At 46.5% G+C, this 13,526-nt stretch overlaps 1 protein-coding gene and 3 non-coding genes across 4 annotated transcripts in view; 2 read left to right on the top strand and 2 right to left on the bottom strand.

The window, feature by feature from the left end:
- Positions 1–5,004: 5,004 nt before the first annotated feature.
- LOC135825626 (integrin alpha-8-like) overlaps positions 5,005–13,526 on the bottom strand; it is a 63,826-nt gene continuing 55,304 nt past the window's right edge. Inside the window, exons 25-30 of the mRNA XM_065338237.1 lie at positions 13,022–13,084; positions 11,980–12,072; positions 11,169–11,285; positions 8,883–8,990; positions 7,627–7,749; positions 5,005–6,465 (exon numbers count right to left, since the gene is read on the bottom strand). Of these exons, the coding sequence (XP_065194309.1) occupies positions 6,280–6,465; positions 7,627–7,749; positions 8,883–8,990; positions 11,169–11,285; positions 11,980–12,072; positions 13,022–13,084 (690 nt within the window). The 3' untranslated portion in view covers positions 5,005–6,279. The remainder of the gene's footprint in view (positions 6,466–7,626; positions 7,750–8,882; positions 8,991–11,168; positions 11,286–11,979; positions 12,073–13,021; positions 13,085–13,526) is intronic.
- Positions 9,188–9,258, top strand: Trnag-gcc (transfer RNA glycine (anticodon GCC)). Its single transcript has one exon. It is a non-coding gene; the product is annotated as a tRNA-Gly (tRNA).
- Positions 10,731–10,801, top strand: Trnag-gcc (transfer RNA glycine (anticodon GCC)). The gene has a single exon. It is a non-coding gene; the product is annotated as a tRNA-Gly (tRNA).
- Positions 10,852–10,922, bottom strand: Trnag-gcc (transfer RNA glycine (anticodon GCC)). Its single transcript has one exon. It is a non-coding gene; the product is annotated as a tRNA-Gly (tRNA).

Raw genomic sequence — 13,526 nt, forward strand, 5'->3', positions numbered from 1 at the left:
TGTGTCTACGTGTATTCTATATTCGCTACCTCGCTAGTTCGTGAAACTCAGAGGTACGAAACCGCAACTGCTCATTCTTCTGTCTGTATATTCTCTACCTGTGTATGTCAGTATTCCACCTTCGTTCCTCGTGACATGTTTTATCTCTGCGCATTGCCATGCTTACGGTCGTATCTGTTGTGTACTACGGACTACCGGCGTGGAGCATAACGCAGGTTTGCTCACGTTCACCAGTTCTCCAGTAGCACTGAGACTGCGCCTTGCAAGCTTGTGTAGCTTGACAGGTCAGGCAGTGCAGTGCGATCTGTCACAGATAACGTGTCAACGTGTCACACACACTGCACAGAACACAGGGCCTAGGGTGGAGCAATCACAGGGCGCGACGTGCTGGGCAGACATGCTGTCACCCAGAGCACGTGAAAATGATATCAGCACATCGGCGGCCTCCGTTTTCCGGGCACGACTTCTTCATTCCATCCCTGGCCGACCCCAGTCGGTCTGAGCTGAGTTCGACCTGAGACACGCATCACAGAGAGACGCTGTTCAAGTGCGTGCGCTTTTGAAAACGTGTGAAATAACCCAGACACTCACACGAGTGGCAACCGTCATAATATTATTAACCAGTCGTGTTACTGCGCAGCTGCTGCGCGAACAGTGTGCCGCTTTTCCGGCCACCGTTTCACCATTCCGTCCCATTCGGACCCATGTTATCTGCATAGCACGATGGCCAGCGAACCACACTTGGTCATCATAATCTCGTGAAGTACAAGTCATGCACACTTCTAAAATGTTTTGTGCATGATCACCAAGCGACTAGAATAGAAAGGCAACACGTGATACAATGAAGTTCGAGTGCATGGTGTATATTCTCACAACCATGGCTTACTACCATCACGTGTGTCTCCAGTAAAGGTCGCAGTTTTCATGGTTTTGTGTTTTCAAAGTCAGCAGCTCGTGCTGCAAGGAAAATGAATGAGAGCCACGTCAGAAGGATCGCAGTAGGTGCGAGGCGGATCGAGACCATGCCGTTTTTGTCATTATTGAGGGCGGGCTACTTTCTCTACAGTGCTCAGAGTCAACGCAGGAATTTATCAATGGTCGTCACGGCTTGAATCCTTGCAGATTGCGAGTGTGATATTTCGCTTTGCTTCGATCATGCACTGTCAACGGAGAATGTGAAATCGACCTTACCTTCGGCACTAACAGTATTGCCGAAGGGAAAGGGCGAGTGTGTCTAAGGATGTTAGTGTATGATCGTGCAGAGCTGTACAGGTGTCTGTGTGCATTTGCGTGTGTGTGTTTATCCCTTGATTGTCGCTGTTCATGCAATATGCACCTACATGTGGCACGCAGAGGTGCTGATTCATGAACTACTCAGTCGTTTACATGTACTAGCACTATAAGCACCCTTTTCAATTGGCACTCACTGCAATCTCCTCTGCTTACCTACGTGTATATACCAGCGCTGCTTTAAATCTCCTTTACTGCTGTCTGGTGTTTGGCTGTCTAGCCATGAAGCTCTGAGATAGAAACGAATAAGCCTTTTCTTTACGTTGTGTTCCGTTTGCACACTGCTATGTGGTGATAATCCTCATTTGCGGTATTCCTAAAATGTTCTCATGCTGAACTGAATCACGACTGCGTGACTCTGCGTCTCGTCCGGGACAGAGAACACACAGGCTCTACCTGTTAGCATGCAGGTGCCGTGTTTGGACTTTGAAGTGAGGCGAGGGTGCGGGAATACTCAGTACTCATTATCGAGCCTTGGTCGCGAGTGGTCAAGATTTTTGTTGTCGATGTACGCCATGCAACTTGCTCAGTCGTCAGGGAATGTCTGTCCATGGGAAAAAGGCCGGTGATTATCAGCTCCAGAATCCGTATCATCAATTTGGAGGATGTCATTGTGGTGTCGAGGCCAAGCACTTGCAGGGATTATGCGCAGGAAATCGCTAGTGTGTGACTCGGCTTGCACATGGTCAGTGTGACAGCCATTCCACCCGAACTAATCGTATGCAGGAAGCAGGAGACTCAAGGATGAGTCCCTGGGTTCAATAAAAATTAATGTCCCTGCTAAACGAGCAGTTTCGGTGGGTGTGAGTTCGAACCATGCCTTGGCAAATACTTCTTTGTCTTGTCTTTTCCCCACACAGCCCATGCAGCACAATGAAGAGCCTGAATGAAACGGCAAAACTAGAGAGATACAGTTTCGTTTAGTCCAATGCTCTAATTCTGTCCCGCTCAGCTGCAAGTCACACCTCTGCCATCGATGTCTCTCATGACGGCGTGCATGACGAGCTTGTGTCTCATTGAAAAGATCAATTTTCTAACTAACTTGATAGCTTGACGCATGGTGAAGCGAACTGCCATGAATGCGTCACGCGAGGATGCGTAACGTTAGATCTACGAATGACTTTTGTCTTGTCTGCACCCGGCTCGACCCACCCCATAGGCATAGACCAGGGTTACGATACAATGCACGGCGCACTTCAAATACCGTTCAGTATGCTACTCACGGGAAAGATAGCAACCAAATACTTATAAGATAATAACGACCACCGTTTGTCCAATCTTGCAGCGTTCAGCGTGATCTACAACAATCCTTATCACCACGAAGGGTACAACTAGTGAATCGACATGGCAATCAGTGGATCCTGAACGGTGCAAACCTTGGTTTGTCTTCTTTGCACCCCATCGTTCCCAGGCAAAAAGAGTGCATCTCCGCGAGCGGAAGACCAGTCATAAACGAGAGAAAGTGCTCCGGGAAGGTATGGAACGAGCTTGCTCGGGATTCACTGGTCGACTCTACAATCATAGCTGCGACCCATCGTGGGCCAACTGTAGAGCCGCGATCCATCGCATTGCCCCACTCCAGCATGGAACAGCCCGGAATGCGAAATACTAGTACCGGTAAATTAAAGGGGCAAGACATCCATCAACATGGGAATGAATGTGGTGCGACGTCAATTATCATTGTACTTCAACAACAACAACAACAAAAACAACAACAACAAAGAACGGGCTGTCATTCGTGTCTTGTCCGTGCCCCATCTATCCAGACGTTAGGGATCCACAAAGGATGGCCAAGAAACACTACAGTAGTCTCAATGGTTGCCACTCTCCATCTGTAGTTAGTAGGATGGTCATAATTATGGGAACAATGGGGCCTGGATGTACGGTACATGTATCTATTATCATCATTATTAGGCCACCTAGAATTAATTCGTTGTTTCGGGTCACTTCACTCATCCGTACCAGGGTCGGTCGGTCGGGTTTATTTTTTATTTTATTTTTTATTTTAGTTGCGGGCATGTGCATACATGTACAATTGTGCTTATCGAATAGCTTTTCTCCATCAAGCCAGTCGATCAAATCTGACTGTAGTCGATCCAGCGTAGCCATTGTCCCATCAGATCCAGGACCAGATCTTGGCCTCGCTGGCAAACGAGTCTGACTAGCAGCTCTCACCTACCAAAAAAGTCCTTGAAAACTTCTGTCAATGAGCGACGCAGTGGCGGAGCTGATGCTGTTTCAGGACCGATTGCGAATTGGAGATACATGTACAATCATGTAGACGACAATGTCGTCACCAAGTGCTGCATAATGTCAATTGGCTGCTTCTGAGGTCGATGTCTGGACTGCTTTTTGGGGGGGGGGGGGGGGGGGGCGCGTGTGCACATGTATACAATTAGTCTTGCACATTTGCATGCACTAAAAAAAAAAAAAGTTGCGGTCGGGTGAAAAAAGACGGTCGGTCGGGTGACCCGAAACAACGAATTAATTCTGGGTGGCCTTATTATTATTATTATTATTATTATTTGAAACTCGGATGTTGAGCCATAAATAAATGTGGAAGAGAAAAGGACATATGGATACGAGTTAAGAGTAACTCTCCATCACTGTAACATGATACTATATACAGTCAGAAAGTGCAATAACTAGGCACACAACTGACAGAGTACTGAAACATTCGACGTCCTGACACCTAGCTTCAACACATCTCCATAGCGCTAACCGACAGCCTTCCAACTTGGAAGGTCCTTTTCTCTTCCACATTTATTTATGGCTCAACATCCGAGTTTCAAATTGCACACCTGATGAGCCGTCACGAACCATACGGCGAAACGTACGTCGTGTGAAACAACTTGTTTTGTAGTCAACTAGTCCATCACAATGTCATGCATGAGGAGTACGGTAGGAGTTTGGCTTTCGGCTTGTACAATTCGTTTTCGCAAAGCTTCCCTTTCTTTACTTATCTTTGATATTTATGACCCACCCAAGTTGGGTGGTGTGCTGCTTTGCTGCTTCGAATTGTAGTTAGACCGCTTTGTCAAATATCGTGCTGGTCTCGTCATCGTCCAGTAACAATCGACATTCTTTGTTCCGTTGGGACTGTAGCTTTTGCTCGTTTTCGTTGCGCTTGCCTTCCCCTCTTTGGTCTTTTCCATAACCTTGAACCTTCCAAGTTGGAAGGCTGTCGGTTAGCGCTATGGAGATGTGTTGAAGCTAGGTGTCAGGACGTCGAATGTTTCAGTACTCTGTCAGTTTTGTGCCTAGTTATTGCACTTTCTGACTGTATATAGTATCGTGTTACAGTGATGGAGAGTTACTCTTAACTCGTATCCATATGTCCTTTTCTCTTCCACATTATTATTATTATTATTATTATTATGGATTTCCCAAAGACGTAGTCTAAATTGAAGGGAGTTCCATTATAATGGGAGGCTGTAGGGTTGAGATAGCAGACAGTGGAGGGCTAATATTGCAAAAAGTAATGCACCACTTGGAAAAAGGAGGTGAGACTTGGGGCGTAGCAGGCTGAATCACAAGTATCGAATTAATATTTTAGGTTCGAAGCCTGATTCTACATCGGTCAGAAATGGATTTTGCACTTAGTGCATACATGGGGAAGGTCAAACAAGGAGAAGACTTAGTGTTGGTGGGCATGTGTCAAGAAGTCGCTAGGCACACGATTCAACAGATCTGAGAAGCACCGGGTGAGTCCTTTAAAACTTCTTTTCAAGAGAATATGTACATGTAGATGAAACGTTAGAACGTAGTCTACACACGTTATAAGAACGTTAGAACGTAGTCTACACACGTTATAAGTAAGCAGAAGCAGTAGAACTACCTCCAACACCACCAGAAACAATAGAACAGAATTGAAGAATGAGCAACTTGAAATGAAAGAAGAAAATGCTGGCTATCCATTGCTACGGCAACATTCAGCAGCGAAAGGAGAGAGTGGGAAAGACGTGCGACAACAGCAATTTATAATTATTGTAATTATCATGCATGGTTGAGCATTGAGGCCCTAAAGATGGGCGTCGCCCGAAAATTCGAATAATTATTATATTTTTCTTTCAGTGATTGGCGCAGCCCAGAGACCGTAAAACAATTCAAGGAACAATTCCTTGAGCTTTGTGAAACCCAGGCTTGTAAGACTCTCAGAACACTCTTTGACTGGCAAGCAGGGGAAAGATTGAGACTAGGTACTAGTAGCAGGAAGTACATACCGCTATCCGAATGCCAATACATGAGAGCTTGCACATCATTGTGAACCTGATGAAGGCAATTTGCCAAAGCATTGTAATATTTTTAAAATGAGTTGAATTATTGCAGTGTTTTATGGAAGCGAGCGTGTGGGCTCTGCTCTTAACTGTTTTTGAAGCTGCAGAAAGCCTCTCCACTTTTACTTTGAATGCCAATAGTTTGCACAAACACTGCATCGAGTCTGTAGATAGCATGGATAGCATGCATCTGAATGGGAGTATTGTTCATTGCATGATGTGTGTGCGTGCGCGCACACACGCGCGCGCGTGTGTGTGTGTGTGTGTGTGTGTGTGTGCATGAGTACGAACGTGTGTGTGTGTGTGTGTGTGTGTGTGTGTGTGTGTGTGTGTGTGTGTGTGTGTGTGTGTGTGTGTGTGTGTGTGTGTGCGTGCGTGTATGTGTGTGTGTGTTAGAAAAGCAGGCATAATTTTACAAGAAAATAAAGTGAATGGGTAGGATACGTATCAAAGCCAGGGGCAAGGTAGCACAGCAGATGAAACAGTGTTGAATGCTACACTACTCACCACCTCTCTATACCTGTAGCACACACGCACGCACACACACACACACACACACACACACACAGAAAGTCACACATCTCAAAGTTGTGAAAATACAAGGATTGTCGCCATGCAATGATGACTGCAGAGAGGATCGCTGTTGCTGCACCTGTTGTTCACTCACTTCTGTTCACCCACTCCGCTGAGTTGCTCTTCTCCTGAGTAACAGTTAACTTCCGGAATCAGAGTCGGAAGGTTCAGCCTCGCCTTTACCGTCGTCTTGCTCACCACTAGCCAGTGCTACCTTCTCCGGCATTTCTATATCCTCCGTACCGTCCACTGCCAGGGCCGGGCCACTCCACACCATGTCGTCCATATTCACCTCCTCGGGCTTCTTCCTGGCAAAGAAGCCACACTGCACAAGTAGAACAAAAACAAGCAGTCAGCGGCGTCGGAAGGTATTTTTGGGTGGTACGGTCAACCACCTGACGAACAATTTACTCGTGAGGGTGGGCGGCTCTTCTGAAATGTTTCGGAATTTGGAGCCCACGTCGGTCCTTTTCATTGATTCACAGTATACCTGGGACAACAAGGGGTACGGTCAATACCGTGGTGACCGTAGCCTGGGCAACGTCCCTGAGCAGAGGCAATTTAAAAACAGGATATCAGCTGGGAGGTCGCAGTCCTGTGTCAGACAGCCTTTTATTATTTTTATTTTTTACTATTGACACATCCCTACTGAAAAACAGGTGGAGAACAAAAAGAAACGAGGAAAAGGACAAAACATGATGAAGCACAGATCACTAAAGTCTTGGCCAGATTACGTTTGCTTAGTGCATAGTATGGCCACCAGTTTCGATCAGTTTCGTCATTCCTTGAAGGTGTGTGGCCTCCTCTTCTAGTAGCCTAGCCAGTGGCAGTAGCATCCGTCATCATCTACCCCAGAAAAGCCGGCAGCAGTTTTCAATGGGTCGGGTCGTACCTCAGTCTCTCATACTTTGTGTATAATATGGCGGGGACATTATGCCCTCCTCAGCATTAAACATGCAATGGTAGCTACAGAGTTGGTCCAGTGTTAACCTGACCAACCGCACCAGTTCCGGCGTGCCTGTACCCCAGATGTAAATTTAAGTCAATAGGGGATCAAGAACGCCGCTTTTGAGTACATAGTCAGCTGGGTCTCCAAGTGGAATGAAGACAACAACAAGCATACCAACATCAAAAGCAACAAAAACAACAGCAGCAAAACGGCAACAGCGGCAGCAGCAATATTGGTGTCGTCAACAGCAGCACTTCAGTGCACCGCCACGAGCAATGAGTTGTGACCCAACAAAACGTCAATGATCTACTCCAGTGCGTGACCTAGGCTTTCAAGTATATGCACAGTTCCAGATGCCACCTTGCTCACATGCAGCCCAATTGTCCTGGTGTGTGTGTGTGTGTGTGTGTGTGTGTGTGTGTGTGTGTGTGTGTGTGTGTGTGTGCGACAGTAAGAGTCACATCAAAGCCTAAACAGAATGGGAATGATTTCCTTGAGAGCAATTCGGAGACACCACACCCTAATCTCTTCTCTTACCTTGAAAAGAATGACTAAGATAACGATGATGAAAACTGTGGAGCCTGCTGCTATGCCGGCGATCAAGATGGTGTCCAGGGGTTCGGATACTTGTTTTTGCGGCAAAGCATACTCAGTTCTCCTCTGCAGGACAAACAGGATTCATACAAAGGAGAAAACCTAGTTTGTAGGCTCAACGATGGCCATGCTGTAGAATATCACGGATTGTTAATTCCTGGCCTTGTCAAGTACATTGAAGGTGAATGCAATGCCAACGTCTTGAGCATAATAACACTTACAGTAGGCTGTGCCCCCCCCCCCACACACACAACTGCAATGACTCAGCCGTACATTGGTGCAGCACGCTGCCAGTTTATCAGCCTGAACTCCATTCAACAACATTATGCTAGCAAGGAGAGTGCATTGCGGGTCTGCTGTATGGACAGGTAGCTAGGTGTAGTGTGATAGTATTGTTGTAAAATGATGGTTGTTTCCCTTTGTGATGGCATTCCCCAAACTGTCTCCGTCTAGTGGCGTGCATGTGTGATATGAGCATGCGCGATTTGGTAGCCGAGAGTCCTTTTGTCAGTCTTCTTGTTTGTCTCTTTGAGAGCAGTTTGCTTTTCCGTCATGCCTTAGTCCCTAGTTTCCGTCATGTCAATGTAATGATGTTATACAACTAGTCTTGTCCTTTGTGTTCTGCATTCTGGGGAACGGAATGGCTGTGATTCCGGTACAGTACCATGTTTCAAACGAGCAGTGCACCATTCTGATATCGACCCAGTGGCAGGTTAGTGGTATGGTTTGTAAGATCGGTCAAGTGTTATAGATACACCCCCCCCCCCCCCCACAGGCATGTCCACTCAACAAGTCACACGCACACACACACACATAAAAAAATATAAAAAAATTCGACGGGTTCGCGTACCGGGCAGGTCAAGAACAAAGAGTCGTACAAATCCCTGGTCAAGAACCACCTTTCCGCTTTCGTGGGACGCCACCACCCCATGATCAGGCGTCAGATGCAGCTCCTAAACGGTGGGGGAGGATAGATCAGATCCACCAACCAGAGGCCAAAGGCCTAAATCCCATTTGCCACATCCATGTTTTACACACACACATACACACACAAAAAAAACACACACACACGCACGTACCCCCCCCCCCCCACACACACACGCATGTACCCCCCCCCCCACACACACGCACACACCAATCCCCCCCCCCCCCTCCCACACAGACCCACATATGTAAGACAAGCTATCCCAGATACTCACCGAAGCAGAATCAGTTGTGAAGGTAGTCGTGTGTCCCAGCATACCGGTGTAATTAACAACAGTAGCTGAGATTGGCAAGGTCACTTTCACATTTGTGGAGTTCAACAGCTAGTCAAGCAGGAACAGAAGACAGTGGCAGAGAGAAGATGACATACACTATGAAGTTGCTTAGTTATCATTCTAACGTTTACCCATATATCTCCATTATCCATTGCAGGCGAATGGATCAGCTCCTAGCTCAAACTGGATTGGCGGAACCAACGCTTCATTTGTTCTGGAAGTACTCTTGTCATAAAGCCATCCAAGCATTGGTGGTTCAGTGGTAGAATCCTCGCCTGCCACGCGGGGGGCCCGGGTTCGATTCCCGGCCAATGCATTTTTTCAATTTTTTAAAATAATCTGAAACGAAGAAAAAAAGTGTGAATTGGCCGGGAATCGAACCCGGGCCCCCCGCGTGGCAGGCGAGGTCTCTACCACTGAACCACCCGGATGGCTACTTCTTGGCCATGGTCAATCCAATAATTTTCTTCCCATGAAATTTTACATGAAATTGATTGTTCCCACGCATTACATGTACATGCTTCCTGCCAAACTTGACACTTGACTGACTCACGAAAAAAACAGCCTAGACCTGGAAAATATTTTAGTGTTGAAAGGATCTCACCGGGTACTCGTTAGCTCGCTCGCCAGAGAGACAATTCGTGAAAAACAACATTTTTCTTATGGCCGGACGAGGGTCTTTTTTAAAAGGTGTCTCTTCCAAATTTTCACTCATGAGGGCATCACCACGGGCTCATCATGGGGCACAGGGATGAGAAAAAGGTATGGAATTTTTTAAATGTTGAAACGAGCATAATATTTTTTATAACAAACGAGCGAACAGTTCCACTAACGAGCGAGCTATCGAACGAGCTAACAACTTTACTGATGCCCCAAAGAAGATTTCTTTTAATTCAGTTGCTTCAAATTTCACCGCTGGTGCTTGGGTTGCTGGTGCTTCGGACTGGCTTCACTTAGGACAGGTATTTTCTGTCGAGTTGTCTTTTCTGCGCCTTCGTTCAGCCGCTACTGTAAGAATAGAGCGTTTTGCAAAGATTGCAAGTAGCCCTGTTCTTCGCTGCATTGCAGGAACAAAATTCCAAAACATCTAATCGTGACTTTTGCTCAAACGGAGAGTTCGCTAGATGCACTGACTGTACTGTAATGTGCATGCTGTAACGTACACGGTGCTCGTTAGTGCAAACCAGCTTGTTGCGCAAACAAGCCGAGTTTCTGGTGAGCGAGCTAACGAGTACCTGGTGAGATCCTTTCACACTAAATTTTTTCTAGGTCTAGAATTTTTTGTGAGTCAGTCAAGTGTCAAGTTTGGCAGGAAGCATGTACAGCAAGAGAATGCAATCATTCAAAACGAATGTTTACCGCCATCTTCGCAGCACAAACTGGCCCTGGGCAGTCGATTCCCTATGAATAGTATGACGCTAAGACAGTTTCTCCCCCACAATCGCTCGTGTTAAGCCTTGGGTTTTTGCATCTTTCTCACCTGTACAGCTCTATCTTCTTCTTTTTTCATTGTTTTTGGTGCGTGTTTTTGGCCGTGACGTCGAGACCTCAGGTCGGCAGAGTCATCAATGCCCCACCATCACTGCTGCGTCTCGGTGCAGCGCCTGCTCATTACTTGTCAGTTTGTCCTAGTCTCCGTACCATTGTCTTTCCTTATTCTTTTCGAGCTGGTTATGTGAACGTAGTAAAAAAAAAAAAAAAAAAACTGCGTAGGAACAACCAATTTCATCTAGAGTTTTATGGAAAGAAAATGATTGGATTGACCATGGCCCAGAAGTAGCCATCCAGGCATTGGTGGTTCAGTGGTAGAATCCTCGCCTGCCACGCGGGGGGCCCGGGTTCGATTCCCGGCCAATGCATCTTTTTTTCTTCACTTCGGAGAATTTAAAAAAAAAAAAAGGAACAAAAATGCATTGGCCGGGAATCGAACCCGGGCCCCCCGCGTGGCAGGCGAGGATTCTACCACTGAACCACCAATGCTTGGATATGAGCCTACCCAGCCCATGCTCTAAAGTCTAAACCTATTCTGTTGAGGCAATAGCTATAACCTATTGGCCAACTGGGTTTTAGTTGTTGTTTGCTTTTTTTTAGAGTCAAAGAACAAACAGGCAAATTTGCCCAATTACATGATATCGACTAGAAGAAAAATAAAGTATAAAAAGGACAGTGAAGGTAATGATACTGAATAGAGTGGGGTCACAGTCTGCCGTTCTGGGTGCTACTCACCAGCTTGACATTGTGAGTGTAGACTCTCCATTGGAAGCGTACGTTGGTCACCGCATCTCTGCTTTGCCATGGGATTGTACACAGGATTGACACATGGCAGGCAGTGGATGAACAGTCCTGTAGCATTCAGGTCAAACAGACAGGGAACCCGTGACGCAGCACTGTTACACGTCCATCATCTAGCTTACTTAGACAACGTAGGTTAAGTCCTCTCAGCACACAAAGTGCTCTATGCCCGAAAGTGCGGAGCTTCCTTACAAGCACTAGTAAGGTAGAACAGAATGTTATAACGATAAATGCCGTCCCACTTTACTTGTTTAGCTTACTTAGATTAATTTTAACTGAAAAATCATTAGGCTATGCGCTATCACCAACACGCTTACATCACTGCCAACACTGCAGCCACTACCAACACCCCCCCCCCCCCCACACACACACACACCACCACCACCGTTCGTGCTGCTGAAGTGGTATGTTACGCGTTTTCATGGCTGTCGGGCATCTTACCCGCACCGCGGATCACGTTCCACCTTCTTAGACCAGTGTCGCTTTAATAGGCTGGTCGGCTTTAGTAGAATGCTGCATCTAATAATAGCCTGCATCTTGTTGGGGGTTGGCATTTTACTTTTAATATTAGCTGATTGGCACGGTACAATTTTATCGGTTTTTAAACTGGATTTTGGTAATCATTTTTGTTCCGCTTGGTTTTGACGTTCTGTATCACAATTTGTGGCTTCCCCTAATAAAGCTTTGAGTGACTACAACTACATACAGCACCACTCACACACCCCTTTAACCCTGTTCCAATCACCTTGTGTGCGCTAGCTGGATTGTTGGAAGCCACATCAGTAGACACTCCGACAGCAGAGAACCTGACCGTACTGTTAATAGCAGTATCTGACCCCTGGACGACAAGAATGACAGGGAAATTACAGAACCAATGAGCACAGAGTAACAGGAGAACACAAGCCAGTCACGTTTTTACCACATTCCCCAGCCAATGTATTGACTTCCATATGTGATCCAGGTGTTATGCGAGAGCATGAAAAAACGTCTTCCAATCTTGTTTCTCCTTTCCCAGTTCACTATGTTACGATGTGTACTTAGCTAGTACCCATTTGTACCCGCTGCTGTTGAACAGTCTTCTTTTCTGTACCTCTGCACAATCATGCAGGTAAGTTCATACTTGGAAACGTCGGGCAACCATTCGCAATTTGTGCATCGGCCACCATAGAGCTTACTATCGGTATTGTTATCAAATTGATTATACCAATCAGAAATTTGATACTTCTGACAGCAATTGCGGTGTTAACTGGGCATATACGTAAAGAGGCTAAGTGATTATGCTAGCATTTGAGATGGAAACGGATGGAAACGGCAAAGCAGTGGTGTAATGGTGTGCTAGCTCAGGGTTACCATTCAAGACCGTAGCACTGTTTGTATGGGTTGCCACTCTGTACACATTTACCATTCAAATCTCTGTACAAACTACAATGCTGCTCAATGAAATCCAGTCGCCTCATTCCAGTGTGCGCCTTGCACCAGTTCACAGCCCAGTCCTTGCAGGTCTAGGGCTCTGCAACGGACGGCGTGTACTTGAGTGACGCGACTGGATTTCATTAGGCAGGACTGTACTTGTACTGTAGTACTGTTTTTCACTCAATTCAAAACTAGCACTGGTTTCATCTGCCTACACAAAGCATGGTGGTGCGATACAGCGCATGGTGATGACCTCATGGTGGTGCGATACAGCGCATGGTGATGACCTCATTTGCATGACCTTGTCACAACATTCTAGGATGAGATAGGAAAGGATAGCATCAATCAGAATCCCGTGTAGTCCCCGACCTCACCATGTCGAGGCTCCTGGCATTCACAAGGCGTGATGAGTTGCATGTTACTCCCCTCACCGAAGCCTGGAACAGAGAGAAGAAACAGTCCGAGTTTGGTCTTTACCTGCATTGTTTCAAAATAATTAAATTATCGTGTCCGTTCCCGAATGGAACTCACGACGACCGCTTACACTCGGTAAACCCAGTGGCAGACGCAGTGCCTAACGGTGGGGGTGAGGAGATAAATCTCACAACCACTGGCGCAAGGGGCGAACCCCCCCCCCCCCATTATTAGTGGACTGAGATATACCAGGCCAGCCCAGCATCTCAGCGAACACCAGTGTGGACCATCAAACCATGTCCAATGCAGGAGCGGATCAAGCGATCTCTACAGCGCGTTCCAGTGTAGTCAAAAATGATTAGCTGATACATGTGCATCCACATACGAAGTCTCCAGTTGTACATTTACAAAAAAACGCCTGGAACCCCTCCTCGATCCGCCACTGCAATGGTGGATGTAACATCG

This window comes from Sycon ciliatum, chromosome 10 (genome assembly GCF_964019385.1).
Source record: "Sycon ciliatum chromosome 10, ocSycCili1.1, whole genome shotgun sequence".
NCBI classification, from domain to species: Eukaryota; Metazoa; Porifera; class Calcarea; order Leucosolenida; family Sycettidae; genus Sycon; species Sycon ciliatum.